This window comes from Pagrus major, chromosome 24 (assembly GCF_040436345.1).
Source record: "Pagrus major chromosome 24, Pma_NU_1.0".
In the NCBI taxonomy this organism is placed as follows: Eukaryota; Metazoa; Chordata; class Actinopteri; order Spariformes; family Sparidae; genus Pagrus; species Pagrus major.
The window spans coordinates 13,895,004-13,913,014 of record NC_133238.1 but is presented as its reverse complement, the minus strand read 5'-3'; the positions used below and the strand labels follow the sequence as shown (position 1 = coordinate 13,913,014).

Below are 18,011 nucleotides of genomic sequence, written 5' to 3'. Positions count from 1 at the left end.
CGACGGCCCACTGCCTGGTTGGTCCAGCATCTCCCCATCTTTTGTTCCTTTCAGCCCCTTTTTGTTTGTTCCTGGGTTTCTTTTGGGAATAATTTGAACGATGTAATAAAAGCTGTGAGTTAACTATGAACCTTGTGTCTGGTGTCCTTCATATGTTGCCTCCTCCAGCCCCTTCTGAGCCTCAGCTCTGACTTTTATGAACGGAGGCCGTAACACTCACACAGAAACATTATGAAAGCAGCTAATTCAACATCCTGCTGCACGACTGCTGACTCAGACCAGAAGGAGACGCACGTTACGCCTGTTTTAAAGTCTTTACAGCGGCTGCCTGTTAAAGTCCTTCTGTGAGTCACCAGCTTCATGCTGACGACTGTCAAATACAACAAGTGCAGAACAAAGTGAAGTGATGTCTCAGTTTTAATGTGCAGAACAGAATCATTGATGACGAGGAAACCATCAATCTTTACAATCAGTTTGAATCATTTTGTACAAAGTTCACTGATGAATTTATTACAAGAAGCTGAAAGATTGATGTGACTGTGATCCTGTACAGACTCAACTGTTCAGCACTGACAATGTTTCTGTGACAGGAGGAGACTCTGCAGACTAAACACCACACAGACACACTGAGGAACCAGAACTGGACAAGAACCCAAATCCAGGATAAAGAGGTTCAGTGAATGTGGTGCTGAAGGTGTGGAGGTGGATCAGTGAGTCAGAGGAGACTCTGTAGAAGGACAGAGTGCCAGCAGGACAGTCCACATACACTGCTACTCTACCAGAGGAGGAGGAGGAGGAGGAGGAGGAGGAGGAGGAGGAGGAGGAGGAGGAGGAGGAGGAGATGACTGTTCCTCTGTTATTGTGCCAGACAGAGTAACGACCATCAAAGCACCACAGACTCCAGGACTGATCATTCAGTCCAAACACACAGTCATTACTGCCTCCTCTCCTGCTGATTCTTCTGTAACTCACTGATATAGAAACATTTTCTCTCCACTTGACCTCCCAGTAACAGCGACCAGTCAGACCAGTTCTACACAGCAGCTGACGACAGTACTGAAACCTCTCTGGATGATCAGGATGTGACTGATCCTCCTCTAACACACGTGTCATCTTCCTGTTGTTGTCAGACAGTTTGATGAGTCTGCTGACTGTGTTTGTGTCGACTGTGAGCTCACAGGAATCTGATGGAGAGAAAAAGACACAACACAGCTGCAGTTATTAATGTATCATCAGTGTGATGATGACATCACAGATGTGACCGAGTGATGTCACAGTGTGAAGCTGAATCAAAGTAAAAACACACTCACACTTCCTCAGACCTGGTGTCAACCATCGGACTCCAGCAGGCTCCACCCTGAAAGGAGGAGGGGGGTCAGAGCAGCACATCCTCTTTCAGCATGCAAACATGGACATGACATGACTCATACACAGAAACACAACATGTCCATCAGGCTGCTTCTCCCTGTTTCCCTGAACCTCTTCACCTCTGCCACTCTCCTCACACACTGAGAGTGAGCCACAGGATGTTGGTGTGTGTGAAAGAGGACGACAACATGTGAGGACACACACAAACCTCTGTTTGGATTTATGACTTCATCTTTATGTTACTGGATGTTGCTGCTGTTTCCTGTGGGCTACCTGACGCTTGCTGTCTGATCCAATGTCAGCTTGTGCTTATGTTTGTATATTACAGGACTTTTGGATTTGGATGTCAGAACTTTTGAGGTCAGATTCCTGTTTGAAGCTTCCAGGGCTTTTCTGAATCTCACCTGCACAGTCTGCTTTTTGTTCTCGCTGTGTTTCTGCTGCTTTGTTTCACTGTGCAAAGAAACAAACACAGTTTATACGTAATAAATCATCAGGAAACGTTGGACGTTGGTTCCCGACCTCTGCCACAAAACCAAGAGACAGAGACTCCCAGACTGTTTCCCTCCAGAAGCTCACAAGTGTCACTGAAGCTGTTTGTGGTAGAAACAGCATCATTTCATGTGTTCATGTTCATGTTACTATAGTTTGGTGCTGGATTGATATCTGATGGATGTTACAGCAGTAATAGTTACTGTGAGGAGAACTTCATGTCATGTTTGATGCCATTAAAACACAACAAATGACAGAACATGTCTCTTAGTGTGAAATCTGCTGTGGTAAACATGATGTGTCCAGATGTGACAGAGGAACATCTGACTATGAAGCCAGGAATCTGTCTTTCTGTCTGTCCGTCTGTGGTCCACATGTCTCCAGAACCGTTCATCCAGTCTACTTTATACTTGGCAGGTTTGATGCTGAGGACTCACAGAAGTGCAGTGTTGACTTTGAATTCAATGTTAGAAGTTTTTAGGGCCGCGACAACTGACCCATTAAATCCATTATAAAAACAGCTGCCGACCAGTTTCACGGTGGATTAGCTGGTTGACGTTACGATGCAGGCGCTGTGGCACGGAGCGAGCTGCTTCACTTCATAGTCAAAGACGGTCGAGCCGAAGATACGTCAGGAAAACACATTCAGTGCAGCAGTTCTGGTCTCCTGCGGTGGGGAGCAGTAAGCCAGCCAATGGCGCCTCGCGTAGCTCAGGTGATGAAACAGGAAGCTACTCGGAGTCGCGCCGTCTCCTTTCTGAATGGGCTCCGTTAGCATTTGCAATATAGCGGAGGCCACGGAGGCAACGGGAACTACAAACGTTACAGAAGAGAAAAGTGTACGAGCCAAGTCATCAAAAGTGGCAGCACTTTATATTAAAGTGTTCAAAGAAAACAGCTACAAGATGTGCAGAGCTGCTCTCACATGGCCCGGTAGCACCACATCACTGAGCAGCTGAAGAGAAAGCAGGTCGGAGCCACTACGGGTGAAGGAGACTCGGCACGGTAACTTAGTAAACCTTTCAAACCCAGAACCTGTCTACACTGATCCGTAGTGTCCGTCCCTTTAGTCACTGATTGTTCAGTGTTTTAATGAGCAGCAGTGTTTGTTTGTTGGACAGGCTGACTGACAAAAGTTTGGACAGGATGAACTTTTGGAGCTGATGAACTTCATCCATTAGTAAACCTGTTGTTCCTGCAAACACAAGATTAGGGCCCGGCTACATCACAGCTTTCAATTTAAAAAGCAGCGTTTAAGACAGAAACACCTTCCACCTGTGCTCTCAGGTTTGTGATGGATCAGTGTCGCCCCCTGCTGGGTAACTAGCTGAAGTACGCTCAGAGACACTGGAGGACATAAGAGGAGTTTTTACAATATTTCATGTCATAGTAAGAGATCGTCTGAAGTCAAGTCTTTATTTCTGCACAATAGAAACTTGAGCATATCTGTTCTGTTCAAATATATATTACATGTCCTTTTTATTCTCAGTGCATGGCTCAGGCTGCATTCACAATGTCCAGTTATTGTTTTATTTCATTTCCTAAATTCAAAACTGTCTTTATTGGCACCATGTAACACAAACATGTGGCCAAAGCAAGCGCACAAACATTGAGAAGATAAAGAAGAAGAACATTCTGGTGTAAAGACGATTACAGTAGATCAAAACACAACAGAGACAGAACTATAACCAAAGCTGACAATAACAGCACGACACTAAATAATAAGTGTCGTCACATATAACATGAACAACTCTCAGCTGTCACTCACTGTCCCTCAGTTTGTGGCAGCAGAACATAGACTGCTGCTGGATCACAGCTCTTTGGGTTCTCCCCTAGTAGGACTGTTCATGTTTCTTCATCTACTGGCTCAACAAACCCTTTGTAATCTATTACATGTTGAACATGTGTTTCTCTAATGTGTTGATACTTTTCACATGTTGTGAGGAAGTGCTGCTCTGTTGTTGTTGTGTTTTATTGTACAGGCCTGATCTGTATTTGCCCTTTACATCAGCACATATTACCTCAAAGAACAAGGCAGTTACTGAGTTCACTGAGCTTCATGTGAATTGTGCTACTCTGCATACTGATATTATATAATATTGTGTCTCTCACTTCACAAAGAAACAAGTCAACGTGGCGACTACGTTGTGAGGAAGGATGCCCCATGACACCACAGCCAGCAGCTGCTCTGACTGATGCTATCCTCAGCATGCTGCTAACACACATGAGGCCACTATCAATGGTGGAGGATGAAGGAGTGCTATGTGCACTTTAGAAAACAAATAAACTAATCTTAAACTGATCTTAATAAACTAAACTAAACTAAACTAAAATCTTCACTGGCCTCACGATTCGATTACGATTTAGCTGTCGACGATTCTCGATGCATCTCAGTGTTCGTCATCCTCGATGATCTGTATCACTGCACACGGCTACTTTTCATCATTTAAATCCCCCTTTTATTCTGAAAGTCCTTCCAATAATCAGACTACAGTAGGCTACAAAATAAAAGCTGCATCTTTTCAGTAATCAAACAAAACATGTACCCATCTGCAGCGTCTTTCACGTGTGTCTACAATAATATAGTTTTCACATGGCAGCTTTAAGATGAAACATTTACTGACTCTGCTGCACACACCTCTCTCAGAGTTGGACAGCAGAGTTGACAGCACCTCCTCAGATCTCGGCTGATCAGCTGGGCTGCTGTAACAGTTATTATTTATGGCTGCACACGTTAGCTTCAGGTGAAAATGGCCGACGTGATTAGTGATTGTTGTGAGGCAGAAGTCTCGTCCAGTTCCTGCTTCACAGCAAGTTCATAAAATCTGACATGTGTCCCGAGATGTCCGTTTAAAAAATACTCTTTTTAATCCCTCTCAGATGATCTCTGCCTCCCTCCAACATCCCTCCTACATAGGCTCTGCACAGGTCACATATCATGTTAATCAATGGAGCAGATGATTGATCGCTGAATGTTTTATTTTCTTTTGTCATTGATTTTGCTGATGGTGCAAAACACTGAAGCTTTCCTGCCCCTGCAGGCTGTTATAATGAGAACTACCCAAAACAGCCCAAACTCAGCTGGAGCAGCAGTTTCCTCATGACAGGAGCCAAGACGGCACCACTGACCCATCTTAAATTAATCTATGCACTGCTGCTGTTATGGTGATGGGACGGGAATGTTCCACCTTGTGTCATCTGACGTTGTTATTGGACTGTTTTATATCTTCTGTTCACTTTAAACTGATGCCACAGACAGTTGTTACAGTCTGTAAATGGTTTCACACTGAGGCACAGATACACTTGTCAGTGATGATCTAGAATGCAGTTACTCCAGTGTTGATAAAGATCCATGTCAGAACCATTTTAAGGTCAAAGTCAAGCACTTTGGCAGAAACACTGATTCTCCAGTTCAGGGAAAGAGTTTCTATAACATTCAGTGATGAAATTCATTCATGTGTCACAGAAATCTTTTGAATTTGAGGTTCAGTATTTTCTGATCACACATCTGACACAGAGGGTCTATTGTTATTATTAATATCATAACACAGCGGTGACGTGGTGGAAATTAGATTTATTGTTAATGTTTTGATAACCCTCTGCAATCAGTTTGGAGTGTCAAGGAGTTTGGAAGACGGTTCATCAAGCAGCAAAGCCAGAGGCCAACAAATCAAACAGGCACATTTTGAACGGGCACTAAACTAGTCTGAAAAAAGAGGTGTAACTTTAGTGTTTGTGCCAAGACTCTCTCTTCATCTCTTCTTCTCATCTTCCTCTCTTCACTTGTAACTCTTGGCTTCGTGCCATGCTGCCTTTTCTCCTGAACTGAACAACTGGAGGTGGAGTAAACGAAGCAGACCTCCCGACACTGAACCATCTACAGTCGAGATACAGAGTCTCACACTGACTGTCTGTGGCTGCAGCAGGACTCTTCATACCTGAGAGTGTCCAGTCTCCAACCTGGATCCTCCAGTCGAGCAGACAGCAGCTTCACTCCTGAGTCTCCTGGATGATTGTAGCTCAGGTCCAGCTCTCTCAGATGGGAGGGGTTGGAGTCCAGAGCTGAGGCCAGAGAAGTACAGCCTTCCTCTGTGATCAGACAGCCTGACAGCCTGCAGACACACAAAACAACACACATCACAGATCAGCTGAGGGTCCTGATGATTCAGTGCACATCTGTGTTTAAGGGTTTAACGTTTATTATATTCATCATCTTAGTTTTCACTAATTCACTAATCAGCACTAAACACAGAGTATAACTGAAGCTGATGGAAATGCCATTAGTTTTGCAAATACTTGGTCATGAACCAACATATTGTACAGATTAAAATGATGACCTGATGATGGAGGATCACCAAAGTAATTACAGTTCATCCTGAGGGGAGCATGATTGTCTAAACCAAACCTCATGACAACCCATCCAATGGTTGTTGAGATTAGTAAGTCGGGACCAAAGTGCAGAATAGACTGACAGACCCACATTTTATGTGTATATACATATATACTGTATATATTTAGATCTATATTTATATGTATGCAGGTGAAAAGTGACAAAATATTTTCTATTTCAAATAGCGGACCCTGTCTGGCTAAGTATGATCAAGACCTGCTCCAATTGTAAAGTTACATGACATATTGAATCCTGAGATAATTTGAGACAAATTGAACTAACTGACCTGAGAGTTTCAAGGACAAGTTTGATAGCAAAAAAATCTACCAGAAATATATAAATGATTTCACAACAAACAGTAACATGATCTGACCTCAAACTTTCCAGATTGCAGTGTGGACTCTCCAGTCCAACAGACAGCTGCTTCACTCCTGAATCCTGCAGGTCGTTGTTACTCAGGTCCAGCTCTCTCAGACTAGAGGACTGGGAGCTGAGAACTGAGGACAGAGCTTCACAGCTTCTCCTTGAGAGGTTACAGACACTCAGTCTGGATAAAGAATAATGATCAGAACAAGAACATTATTTCTATTTGGGTCAATAACAGCACATTTACTGCATCCTGAAAAAGCTTCTTCACACTTACAGAGCTTTGTTGGAGGCTTTGACCACTGGCAGCAGCCTCCGAAGAGCCTCCTCTGAAGCAGAGTATTTCTTCAGGTCAAACACATCCAGATCTTCTTCTGATGACAGTAAGATGAAGACCAGAGCTGACCACTGAGCAGGAGACAGTTTATCTGTGGAGAGACTTCCTGATCTCAGGGACTGTTGGATCTCCTCCACGAGAGAACGGTCGTTCAGTTCATTCAGACAGTGGAACAGATTGATGCTTCTCTCTGCAGGCAGAGTCCCTTCGAACTTCTTCTTGATGTAACCGACTGTTTTCTGATTGGTCTGTGAGCTACTTCCTGTCTGTGTCTGCAGACCTCGCAGGAGAGTCTGATTGGTCTGCAGTGAAAGACCCAGGAGGAAGCGGAGGAACAAGTCCAGGTGTCCGTTTGGACTCTGTAAGGCCTCGTCCACAGCCCTCTGGTAGAAACGTGTTGATTTGCCTCCGAACATTTCCGACCACCAGGATGCTGGTTGCTCTTCTTCTGACAGCAGATTGACTCCAGAGTTGATGAACGTCAGATGGACGTGAAGAGCAGCCAGAAACTCCTGAACACTCAGATGGATGAAGCAGAACACCTTGTCCTGGTACAGTCCTTTCTCCTCTTTAAAGATCTGTGTGAACACTCCTGAGTACACTGAGGCTGCTCTGATATCGATGCCACACTCTGTCAGGTCTGATTCATAGAAGATCAGGTTGCCGCTCTGCAGCTGCTCAAAAGCTAGTTTTCCCAGAGACTCAATCATCTTCCTGCTCTCTGGAGTCCAGTGTGGATCTGTCTCAGCTCCTCCATCATACTTGACGTTCTTCACTTTGGACTGAACCACCAGGAAGTGGATGTACATCTCAGTCAGGGTCTTGGGCAGCTCTCCTCCCTCTCTGGTCTTCAACACATCCTCCAGAACTGTAGCAGTGATCCAGCAGAAGACTGGGATGTGGCACATGATGTGGAGGCTTCGTGATGTCTTGATGTGGGAGATGATCCTGCTGGCCTGCTCCTCATCTCTGAACCTCTTCCTGAAGTACTCCTCCTTCTGGGGGTCAGTGAACCCTCTGACCTCTGTCACCATGTCAACACACTCAGGAGGGATCTGATTGGCTGCTGCAGGTCGTGTGGTTATCCAGAGGCGAGCAGAGGGAAGCAGGTTTCCCCTGAAGAGGTTTGTTAGCAGCACATCCACTGAGGTGGACTCTGTAACATCAGTCAGGATCTCAGTGTTGTGGAAGTCCAGAGGAAGTCGACACTCATCCAGACCGTCGAAGATGAACACAACCTGGAACTCTTTAAAGCTGCAGATTTCTTTGGTTTCAGTGAAGAAGTGATGAACAAGCTCCACCAAGCTGAACTTTTTCTCTTTCAGCACATTCAGCTCTCTGAAAGTGAATGGAAATGTGAACTGTATGTCCTGGTTGGCTTTGTCTTCAGCCCAGTCCAGAGTGAACTTCTGTGTTAAGACTGTTTTCCCGATGCCAGCCACTCCCTTTGTCATCACTGTTCTGATTGGTTCGTCTCTTCCAGGTGAGGCTTTGAAGATGTCTTCTTGTCTGACTGTTGTTTCTGGTCTGTCTGGTTTCCTGGATGCTGCTTCAATCTGTCTGACCTCATGTTCATCATTGACCTCTGCAGTCCCTCCCTCTGTGATGTAGAGCTCTGTGTAGATCTGATTCAGAAGGGTTGGGTTTCCTGCTTTAAAGATCCCCTCAAACACACACTGGAACTTCTTCTGAAGGTTAGATTTAAGTTTACGCTGATAAACTCCAGAATGACTTCCTGAATAAACACACAACAAGCAAGATCATTAAGTTATTTATAAAGACAATAAGACAATTTCCTTCCCCTAAAGATTGCATCTATAAACAGATTTTCCATCATCATCATCATCATCATCAGACTTCAGTAAATGTGGGAGACTTCCGGTTTGACGATGTAGAGGACGGACGCGTGGGGCATACCTCCGTATATCTTCGTGATAGTTTGTTAATTACGATGTAATTTTTTCAAATATATCTTTAGTGTAACTACCTGTTTTAATTAACGTTGCGCTGAACCTACACAAGAATGAGCAAACAATCTCGGAAAGGCCAGGCACAACAGCAAACTCTCCCCTTTTCTGGTCGGGAAGCTAGCAACATGGCGTCAGAGCCTTCCCCCCTCACTTTGGAAACACTCATCATCGAACTGGAAAAATCTAGGAAAAGCACCACTGCGGAGCTCACAGCCTTTCTGAACACGGCCCTCGCCCCGATTAACTCAACTCTTGAATCCATTACCACCACCGTGGCTAAACACACCTCTACAATCTCGGAGATGGAAACGGCCCTCTCGACTCACTTGGATAACATCGTTAGCCTGGAGCAAGAAGTCGTGGAGCTACGCTCCAAGCTAACCTCGATAACAGAAGAGCACGGTGCTCTCCAGGCTACGGTGGAGGACTTGGTGTCTCGCTCAAAGCGTCAAAATCTAAGAGTTTGAGAGTTCTAAGAGATTGGGCTTCCTGAAGACATTGAAGGTACTAATCCGAGACAATTCATGACAGATTTATTCAAGGAAGTGGCTGCAGAGGCACTATTGAACTCCACACCTGAACTCGACCGGGCACATCGTAGTCTCAGACCGAAACCTCGCCAGGGATCCCGCCCTGTGATAGTGCGCTTTCACCGCTTCATCGATAAAGAGAGAGTGTTACTATGGGCAAAGGAGCACCGCAATATGACTTATCGGGGTCATAACATAAAGTTTTACGAAGACTTCAGTCCTGCAGTGGCGAAGAGGCGAGCTGCTTTCAACCAGGTGAAATCCTTGCTTTTTAAGAAAGGGATCCGGTTCGGCATGATCTACCCTGCCCGGCTGCGCGTCACCTTCAACGGTGTGACCCACATGTTTGACTCCCCGGAGCAAGCGGAGCGGTTTTTCGAGGAACGCATAAGTGAAAGAGGGAGCGAGCGGAACGATCACTGATGTATGTGACCTGGCGATTCTTTTGGGACCACTATTTCTATTACTATTTTTCCTTTGCTGGACTTTCTCGAGGTGAGGTGCGGCTACACTGTTGAAATGGACCATACACCATGAACAGTACCACATATCACTCCATTTCATTTCCAGCTAAATGTAGACAGTGTTTAAGTAGCATGGTCAACTGTGACTTGTTTTGCTTTACTTCATGGGCTTTTTTGTTTTGTTTATATATAAAACGTCTCATTTACTCAAGGAAACGCACTTTAATTCCCTGACATGAGGGTATCAAAATCCGCCGCTACTTTATATATGGTTAAAAGTCACCAGGTTATGGCCAACTAAATTGGGACAACCCAAACTTTATGACTTCTCTTTTTTCAAAAATTCCCAACTTGGATACTCACCGTCTCATTGTAGGGGAGACCTGAACCTAGTAATAAATCCCAAACTCGATCGTTCCCACCCGAAAGTGCTTATACCCTCTGCCATGTCGAAGACATTTTCATCTATTATGAGTCAGTTGGGCTGCATAGATGCTTGGCGCTTGCTCCACCCACTCTCAAAAGAATTTTCTTATTTCTCCAAAGTACACCAAGCTTATTCCCGCATCGATTATTTTTTTATAGACAGGGCTCTCCTACCTGCTGTAAAATCCACTGAATATTCTGCTATCGTTATTTCCGATCACGCGCCTCACACTTTAGACTTAGCACTCTTACCTAATATTATAAAACAATGGAAGTTCAACACAGGGCTGCTAGCTAAAAATGAGTTTTGTGAGTATATTTCAAAGAAGATTGATGTTTTCCTTGAGAATAACAAGACTGAGTCCACATCACCCTCTCTGTTATGGGAAACATTAAAAGCAGTAATTAGGGGAGACATTATCTCATACAGCACACATCTCGCTAGGAAAAATAAACAAAAACAGCAAGAGCTTATCGATGCAATTCTCAGCATAGATAGAGAATATTCAGACTCTCCCAGTCCAGAACTGTATGCTAAAAGGGTCAAATTACAATCTGATTATGACCTTCTCTCTACAGATAAAGCAGAGTACCTTCTAAGACGGACTAAAGGGACATACTATGAATACGGTGATAAAGCCAGCCGTCTCCTCGCACTTCAACTTAAGCGTCAATCAGCCTCAAATTTCATATCACAAATTTATGACTCCTCTCATTCCCTAATTACCATCCCAGCTGAAATAAATTCCACCTTCGCTTCCTTTTATTCTAACCTATATCAGTCTGAACCTCCTGTAAATAAGACTACAATGGATAACTTCTTGGATAACATTGATATACCTACCATAGATCCTTGTATTAAAGAGGAGTTGGAAAGGCCTATACAATTGGAAGAATTAACTTCTTGTCTTAAATTAATGCAAAATAACAAAGCTCCAGGGCCGGATGGATTTCCGGTTGACTTTTATAAAAGGTTTTCCCATCAACTTGCTCCATTGCTATTAGACATGTTTCAAGACTCACTGAAGCAAGGCTCTCTGCCTCCAACTTTAAATCAGGCTTTAATCTCACTCATTCCTAAAAAAGACAAGAACTTAGATGAATGTAGCAGCTGGAGACCGATAAGCTTATTAAATTCAGATGTAAAACTTCTAGCCAAAGTATTAGCATGCCGTTTGGACCCTTGTCTTCTTGATATAATTTCATTGGATCAAACAGGGTTCGTTAGAGGTCGCCAACTATCATCTAACATTAGGAGACTTCTAAATATTGTGCTATCTCCTAACACGTCCCAAACTGCTGAAATGGTCATATCCTTAGATGCGGAGAAAGCCTTTGACTGGGTTGAATGGGATTACTTGTTTTCTGCTTTGGGGAAATTTGGCTTTGGGTCTAAATTTATTTCCTGGATACAACTTTTATATTCTGCCCCTTCTGCCTGTGTGTCAACTAATTTTCATAGGTCTGAATATTTCCCTCTTTCAAGAGGGACCCGCCAAGGTTGCCCAATGTCCCCCCTGCTTTTCGCCATAGCAATAGAGCCTCTTTCCATTGCTCTCAAATCCTCTTCTTGTTTTACTGGCATCTTTAGAGCTGGACTGGAACATCGGGTATCTCTTTATGCTGATGACTTGTTGCTATATGTCACAGACCCAGTTAGTTGTGTAGATAATATTTTACAAACCTTGACAACTTTCGGATCATTTTCAGGTTACAAATTGAACATTAGTAAAAGCGAGTGTTTTCCAGTAAACATAGCAGCTAAACAGATCTCATCAGATGCATTACCATTCCGATTAGCTCATAATAGCTTTCGCTATTTAGGTATTAATATTTCTCACTCCCTCCCTTTACTACACAAAAATAACTTTACAAAGTTGGTTACGGAAATTAAGACTGATCTGGCGCGCTGGGACTCTCTCCCTCTCTCTTTGATAGGCAGAATAAATTCTATTAAAATGAATATTCTTCCGAGATTTTTGTTTCTTTTTCAGTGTCTTCCAATCTTTTTATCTAAATCGTTTTTGCAAATGTTAGACAAAATGATCTCAAAATTTATTTGGGCCGGTAAGAATCCAAGAGTGCGTCAAACAACACTCCAAAGAAGCAAATCAGCAGGGGGCTTTGCCCTGCCCAACTTATTATTTTACTATTGGGCTGCCAATCTTCAAAAAATCCATGCCTGGTGTAATTCTCCCAGCCTGGACTGGTGCATAATGGAAGATGCTTCTTGTCATCCTTCTTCTCTGACAGCTCTGGTTTGTTCCCCTCTTGCCTCTCGTTATCCTAGTTATATTAAAAACCCGATTGTACTTTCGTCTTTGAAAATTTGGAAACAATTCAGGCAACACTTCAGACTTTCAACACCCATCCCATTAAGTCCTATTCGCAACAATCATCTATTTCCCTCCTCCAACACAGATATAGCTTTCACTTTGTGGAGAGAGAGAGGTCTGGTTCATTTCTCAGATTTATACTTGGAGGGATTTTTTGCTGCATTTAATGATCTCCGTATTAAATATAATTTACCCCAAGCTCATTTGTTTCGATACTTTCAAGTACGGAATTATGCTCGCACAAACTTTACATCTTTTCCTCAAGCTCCAACGGGATCTCTTATCACAGAGGTGCTCTCTCTTCCATTAGCTCGTAGCAAGATTTCAGTTTTATATGACCTCATATCATCTTCGAATACGTCTTCCCCTGAGAAGGCCAAGGATAGTTGGGAGAGGGAGCTTGGCTTCGGTTTGACAGATGGGTGGTGGGAGGAGGCATTGTTTAGGGTTAATTCTACGTCTTCTTGTGCTCGTCTTAGTTTAATCCAATTTAAGGTTCTCCATAAAATTCATTTTACAAAAAGCAGACTTAGTAGGCTATTTCCAGGCACAAACGATATTTGTGACAGATGTGGTTTGTCTCCAGCAGATCATGTTCATATGTTTTTTTCTTGTCCCAAACTAGTCAATTTTTGGTCTTGTTTTTTTTATTTGTTAAACAAAGCCCTCAATATCACGTTAAAACCGTGCCCTTTGATATCCATCTTTGGAGTACCTCGTGCTCCAACTAGACTCACTAAGAAAAACTCTGATGTTGTCGCCTTTGCCTCGCTCATAGCCCGCAGACGTATTCTATTACATTGGAAAAGCCCAAGCGCCCCTCCTACTACCTCTTGGTTAAGTGATTTAATGTCCTTCTTATCTTTGGAAAAAGTTAAACATTCCCTAAGAGGCTCAGCAGCTAATTTCTATAAAAGATGGCAACCTCTCATCACGCATGTTAATACCCTCACCTCTCTGGACCCCGACTGAATCGATCTGATGCATCCAATTTCTTTTATTTATTTTTTATTTTATTGTATTTACTTATTTATTTATTTTTAGCGAACATACTGGGCATCCTGTATTTATTTATCTATTATCTTTATTACTATTGTCAGTCTTCCTTTTTCACCTCCCTGGTTCTTTGTTCTAATGTTCCATTTAAAAAAGGAAAAAGAGTGGATAACAGCTGCGGAATAACTGTATCTTTTGTACTGATACTTGTATAATGCTGGTCTCCAATAAAAAAATAATAAAAAAAAAATAAAAAAAAGACTTCAGTTAAAGTCTCATTGATCCATCATGTTACATCTTTAGAGAAATCCTCTTACTGCTCTGCAGACAGTCAGCCAGCTCCTCCTCCTTCATTCTCCTCAGGAAGTGAAGTGTGATCTTCAGAAATGCCTCTCTGCTGCTCCTCCTCTGCTCTTCATCCTCACCATCCAACACCTCCTCATCCTCCCTCTGACTCTCGAAGCATTCTGGGTAATCTGAACTCAGAACCTTCTGGACCTTCTTCAGCTCGTTCTTCACAAAGGTCACAATGTTCTCCTCCAGCAGCTGGAACAGAATATTATGTGAATGAGAACATTTAACATCATGGAGCCAAACATCAGATCCATGGTTGACAGATTCACCACTGGTCTGTAAAGTGCAGCATGGAGATTATTGTGAACAGACTGGATGTAAAAGCAGTTGTTGTTCATGTACAGACCATAAATATGGAGTCCAGGTGTGTTTGATGCTGCTGGGCAGACGGACCTCTGGGAACCTCTGAGCTCTCCTGGTCGACTCTGTGGAGGAATCATGAAGAATCAGCCACATTATGTCTGTCCACTCAGAGACAAACACAAGCTGAAGGTCCTTTGAGTTAAAGTGTTGATGACATCATTGAATCAGATGGTTTCCCCTGACATCAAAGTGTTGGTGGTACTGCTGATCCCACTGTGAACCAACAGTCAGTCAGTTTACTGGGTTGGTTCAGCAGCTTGTCTGGTTTAGTCCCTCCAGCTCTTGACCCCTAAAATACTGTGGACAGGAACACACAGCTAACACAAGCTAGTTGGATGCTAACTGTCCAGTGCAAATTGGTGAAGAGTCTCAATAAACTTGTATTCAGTTGAGATTCCAACATTGGAGAATGAAAAAATGATTCATTATTTAGTTGTTTGTTTATGAATCTGATTCCAAAAAAGCAAATACTGGTTTGTTATTCGTACCTTTTATTTTATGCTCAGATCAAAAACAGGAGATGAAAAGAAGAAAAAATGGGCCTCAGGCCAAACTTGATTTTGATATTTATTCTGTCTGATTTGTGTGACCCGAAAGTTATTCATTGACTTTTTCCTGTGTTGCTTTTGGGTGATTATTGACACAATGGCCACACTGGAACCTACGGAAGCATATTGCATTCACTTGATAAAACAAATAGATACCCCAACACCCTGTGAGGAGAAACTAGAAAAGACAAAAACTGCCAATTGGGGATGTTTGGGTGAAAGGCACAGAGGGTGGGCATTGAGCGACCAGCAACCAGAGCCGAAGGGCAAACCATGTCTGGAGAGCAAAGCAGGCCCAGGGGGCAACAAGGAAGCTGAGGCAAAAGGCAAAGCAGGTCAGGAGGCGACCAGACAGAAGCCCGCGGGAGGATGGGCTGGAGAGTGCACCAGAGACCACTGGAGGTCTGCCTGGGCATCAGCAGGGGTGGATGACACAGAACCACTGGTGTGACCTGCAACACCAGAGGTGATAAGACCTTGGACCTAATGTATGCCAAAGTTAAGGAGTGAGGATCATGTTCTTTGACTTCTCCAGTGCCTTCAACACCCTCCAGCCACACCGGCATGCCTTGAAGCTCTGGATGATGCAGATGGATCAGGACCTCGTGGCATGGATTACAGACAGGTTGCAGTATATCAGGCTTCACGGCTAATTGTCTGACATGGTGACGAGCAACATCGGCACACCCCAGGGAACTGTACTGTCAGCGTTTCTGTTCAGCCTCTACACCTCTGACTTTTGCTTCAACTCAGGAAAATACCACCTGCAGAAGTTCTCGGATGACTCCTCCATTGTTGGCTGCATCACAGGTGATAAGAAGGAGTACAGAGACCTAGTCAAGGACTTTGTAGGATGGTGTGAGAGGAACCACATACACCTCAACATTTGGAAAACCAAGGAGCTGCTGGTGGACTTCTGATGTTGAAGGAGCCCCCACATCCCTGTTACAATAAATGGGGAGGAGGTGGAGATGGTTGACACCTACAAGAGTTCATAAGGGTGCAACTGAATAACAAGCTGGACTGGTCGGACAACACTGAAGCCTTCGACAGGAAAGGAAAGAGCAGCCTGTTCTTTCTGAGGACACTCAGGTCCTTCAGTGTAGCACTAGGCTGCTATGGATGTTCAACCAGTCTGTCGTCCAGTGTCATCTTTGTTGTGGTGAGCTGGGGAGGTGGCATCAGCAGCTGTGGTACGATCAGACTGAATATGCTGGTCAGGAAGGCCAGCTCTGTGGTGGGGATGGACCTGGACAGTCTGGAGGCCGTGACAGAGAAGAGAACGAGAGGAAAGCTGAAAGCTATTGTGGAAAATCCCTCTCTCCTTTCTATGCCAAGCTGAGGTGGTTCAGGAGTTTGAGTCTGACCTGTGGCCTTTTGCTGCATGTCTTCCCCCTCTCTCATCCTGTTTCCTGTCATATTAATAATTTTTTCTTTAATACTTGAAGTAAAATCCCAAAAATCAAAAAGGCAAGCAAAAAAAGGCAGGCAGAGAAAAATCCAAAAGGCAAAGCAGTCAAAACAAAACAGAAATCCATAAGTCCTAAAATAAACAAACCAGGGAGACAGAAGGAGAACACAGCACTGGAGAACAGGTGAGACACACAGGAAACACAGGAGCAAAACAGACGCACCGACGAACAGTGAGGGGGAAACACTGGCTTCATGGTGCGTTCCTTTGCAAGGTATTCCCGACATCCAATCTAAAAGTGTCCCAGTGGATCTGCTCAGAAAAACATGGACGCTCGCTGCAAACTGGTGTTTGAATGGAAAGTCTGTGAACTTCACATCAACTACAGCAGCTGATTTAACAGTTGAGGACACTTTAAAAAATGACAGGAGGAGTCGGCTGCTAACACAAACTGTCAAAGACTGAGACTGAGCTCAGATTAGCTGAATCAAAGTGAGAATAACAACTACAAATTGTTTTTACACTGAAGTTGTGGCTCACAGAGCTGATGGACACACTCCACCTTGAGATGATCCGGTTCTTCATTCAGGACAAACTAAAAGAAAAACCTGCAACATCTTGCAGTCCCGGGTGGGTTGTTGTAAGTCGGGATGTGGGTCTCTGTTTTTACTTTTATTTATTTATATTTGTATTTGTTGTTCATGTCCTTTTTGATATGTTGTTTACATAAAAAAGAAGCACTGTAATAACAGTTTTGTGTCTTGATATTTTGAAATGAAGCTTCATAATAAAACTATTTGAAGTGTTTTAACTGCATGTTTCACAAACAAACACTATATGAAGTAAAAATTGGAGGTCCGACAGATTAATCAGGTGATTATAGCCGATCTGATAATAATCATTATTGGGCAGAAGTTGACCTTTGCATATTTAATAAATATTGTAAAACAGTAAAATGTTCTGCCTTCAGTTCATATCTTTGTCTCAAGTGTTGAACTATATTTAACAGGTCAAAAATGAAGTTATTTGTTTTTCTATATTTTTTTGAATAATTGAAAAGTTTAATCGGCTGATATCAGTTATCAGAGTTTTCTACTCCTTAATATGGGTTCCGGTACCGGCCCCATGAAGCCCGGATGGGTCGGGCCCTTGTAACGTTAGATATAACACACAGCCTCTCCTCTCCTCAGCAGCAGGGGTCAGATCTCAGCAGGAGGTGAGTCACTGCTGTTTGTACACAGGAGGAACACTGTCGTCAGAGTTGTTGAGGGACAGACATGAAAAACTGTGAACCTGTCCTTTAATACTGATCCTGCTCTGACCTCCATCATCACTCTGAGGACATGAAGACCATCAGGACAACTGGTCAGACTGGATTTAATGAGGACAAACATCAACAGAGAGCAACATGAGGACAACTTACTGTCTGTCTGATGAACGCTGTTGTTTAAAATTAGTAACAATCTCCTTTGACTGGTCACTCCTGAAGGACACACAGCTGGGCTCAGGTCCAGGTCCAGGTCCAGGTCCAGGTCCAGGTCCAGTAGAGGCTGGTCTCCTGTTGGACAGAGAAGACGACCACCAGAGATGTTAATTGACTTTTTATTCTTCAGACACAGAAGCTGCTGGAGAAACTAGCAGCTATCAACAAGAAAAGGAT

The 18,011-nt window shown here is 43.5% G+C and overlaps 1 protein-coding gene across 1 annotated transcript; it reads right to left on the bottom strand.

Annotated features, from left to right (window-relative positions):
* Positions 1-399: 399 nt before the first annotated feature.
* Positions 400-14,838, bottom strand: LOC141020442 (protein NLRC3-like). Its single transcript, XM_073495516.1, has 7 exons — positions 14,376-14,838; positions 13,993-14,221; positions 6,894-8,688; positions 6,624-6,797; positions 5,799-5,972; positions 1,311-1,357; positions 400-1,184 (listed from the first exon to the last, which is right to left on the bottom strand). Exons 1-7 carry the CDS (start codon positions 14,376-14,378, stop codon positions 607-609), a joined length of 3,000 nt encoding a protein of 999 aa, XP_073351617.1. The 5' UTR covers positions 14,379-14,838; the 3' UTR covers positions 400-606.
* Positions 14,839-18,011: the final 3,173 nt, after the last annotated feature.